This window comes from Charadrius vociferus, unplaced genomic scaffold (genome assembly GCF_000708025.1).
Source record: "Charadrius vociferus isolate BGI_N301 unplaced genomic scaffold, ASM70802v2 scaffold3811, whole genome shotgun sequence".
Classification (NCBI taxonomy): domain Eukaryota; kingdom Metazoa; phylum Chordata; class Aves; order Charadriiformes; family Charadriidae; genus Charadrius; species Charadrius vociferus.
Window position 1 is genome coordinate 1 of NW_009646711.1, and position 1,885 is coordinate 1,885.

At 63.3% G+C, this 1,885-nt stretch overlaps 1 protein-coding gene across 1 annotated transcript; it reads right to left on the reverse strand.

Moving 5' to 3' along the window:
* Positions 1–19: 19 nt before the first annotated feature.
* On the reverse strand, positions 20–1,881 carry LRRC4 (leucine rich repeat containing 4; the record flags this gene model as incomplete). Its single annotated transcript, XM_009889368.1, is given in 2 exon segments — positions 20–399; positions 402–1,881. Coding segments are annotated over 2 exon segments (1,860 nt in total), but the record flags the coding sequence as incomplete, so codon positions are not given.
* Positions 1,882–1,885: the final 4 nt, after the last annotated feature.

The window sequence follows — 1,885 nt, forward strand, 5'->3', positions numbered from 1 at the left end:
CGGAGCCCCCCAAACCGAGTCAGATTTGGGTTTCTTGGACTTTCTCCTTGGTGTGGGTCTGGATTAGGTAGGGGTCCGAGAGGGTGGTCCCGGGGGGGTGCAGAGAGTTGCCCAAACTGTTGTCTGTCCAGTGGGCGCCGTGGGGTTTGTAGGTGTTGTAGTTAATGTGGTCGTGGACGGCGGGCAGCACCACCGCCCCCTCACCTGATCCTCCGGCGCTGGTCGCCGCAGTGGTCGCCGGGGCGGCGGCCGCCGGGATGTCCTCGTCCACCTGGATGATCTCCACGGTGCGGGCGGCCGTCACCGTGCTGCGTTGCTGGTGGCGCTTGCGGAGTTTGTAGAAGACGATGAGCATGGCCGCCGCCAAGAGCGTCACCGCCACGAAGCAAACCATGATGAGGTCTTCATCACCTCGTCCAAGCTGGTCTGCAGTTTGTCGCCGGAGTCGGCGGTGGGGACGGCCACCTGCTTGGGCGTCCGCGTGGTCTGGACCAGGACGGTGGTGGTGGTGGTGTAGGCCGGCTGGTAGCCCGTGGAGGTGGTGGGCACGGGCTTGGTGAACTTGGGGGAGATGTCCTCGGGGGAGATCTCAGTGGTCTCCACCGTGACGGTGGTGAAGAAGCTGTAGTTGGAGGTGTTGAGCTCGGCCGTGCTCACGTTGAGGTAGGCCGAGGCGTTGGAGTTGCCCGCCACGTTGGTCACCATGCAGGTGTAAACCCCGGTGTCCGTCAACAAGACGTGGGAGAAGTTCAAGGTGCCGTCGTTGAGGACGGAGATGCGCGGGTGGCTGGACGCGTGGCTCAGGACCGTCCCGTTAGGCAGCAGCCACCTAACGGAGGACATGGAAGGAGTCCGACACTTGAGCTCGGCCACCCGCCCCTCGGAGATGTTGAGGTCCATGGGGGCGTCCATGATGAAGGGCGCCGAGCACTGGAAGGAGGTCTGGTCCACCTCCACCAGGAACCTGCCCCGCATGTGCAGGGGGGCATGGCAGCGCCCGCAGCAGGTGGAGTTGGTGGGGATGTACTCCCGCAGCCACCACGACAGCCAGAGGATGTCGCAGTCGCAGTCCCAGGGGTTGTGGTGCAGGTGGAGCTCCACCAGGTAGCGCAGCGGGGCGAAGAGGTCGTGGGGCAGGGAGGAGAGGTTGTTGTGGGCCAGGTTGAGCTCCACCAGCGCCGTCAGGTCGTCGAAGGCGTTGCGCTCGATCAGGTTGATCTGCGAGTTCATAATCCAGAGCTTTTTGAGGGACTTGAGCCCGTGGAAGGAGCCCGGTTTGATCTCGGGGAAGTTATTGCCCGACATCTCCAGCTCCTCCAGCCCCACCAAGGGCGTCAGGTTGGGCATGTCCTTGATGTTGCACATCCCCAGGTTGAGGTACTTGAGGTTGTACAGCCCCTCGAAAGCCCCCTCGGAGATGTACTCCAGCTTCTTCAGCTCGCCCAGGTCCAGGCGCATGAGGGAGGGCACCCGGTTGAAGGCGTACGAGGGGATGCTCTCGATGGGGTTGTTCCTCAACCACAGCTCCCGCAGCTTGGAGAGGTACTCGAAGGCCCCGCTGGGGATGACGGTCAACCAGTTGTCGAAGAGCTCCAGGGTGTTGAGGCTGGCCAAGCCGTTGAAGGCCCCCACCTCGATCTGCCGGATGGCGTTCCGGCCCAACTGGAGGACCTCCAAATGATGCAGGTGCCGGAAAGTGTCCGCCTGGATGAGTTGGATGTTGTTCTCCATGAGGTTGAGATAACGGGTGTTGGAGGGGATGCCGGGGGGGACGGCGGCCAGGCCGCGCCGGGTGCACACCACTTTGCTGAACTGGTTAGTGCAGGAACAAACGGAGGGGCAGCTCTGGGGTCCGGGGGAGGGGGGGGCGACGTAGAGAATCCAC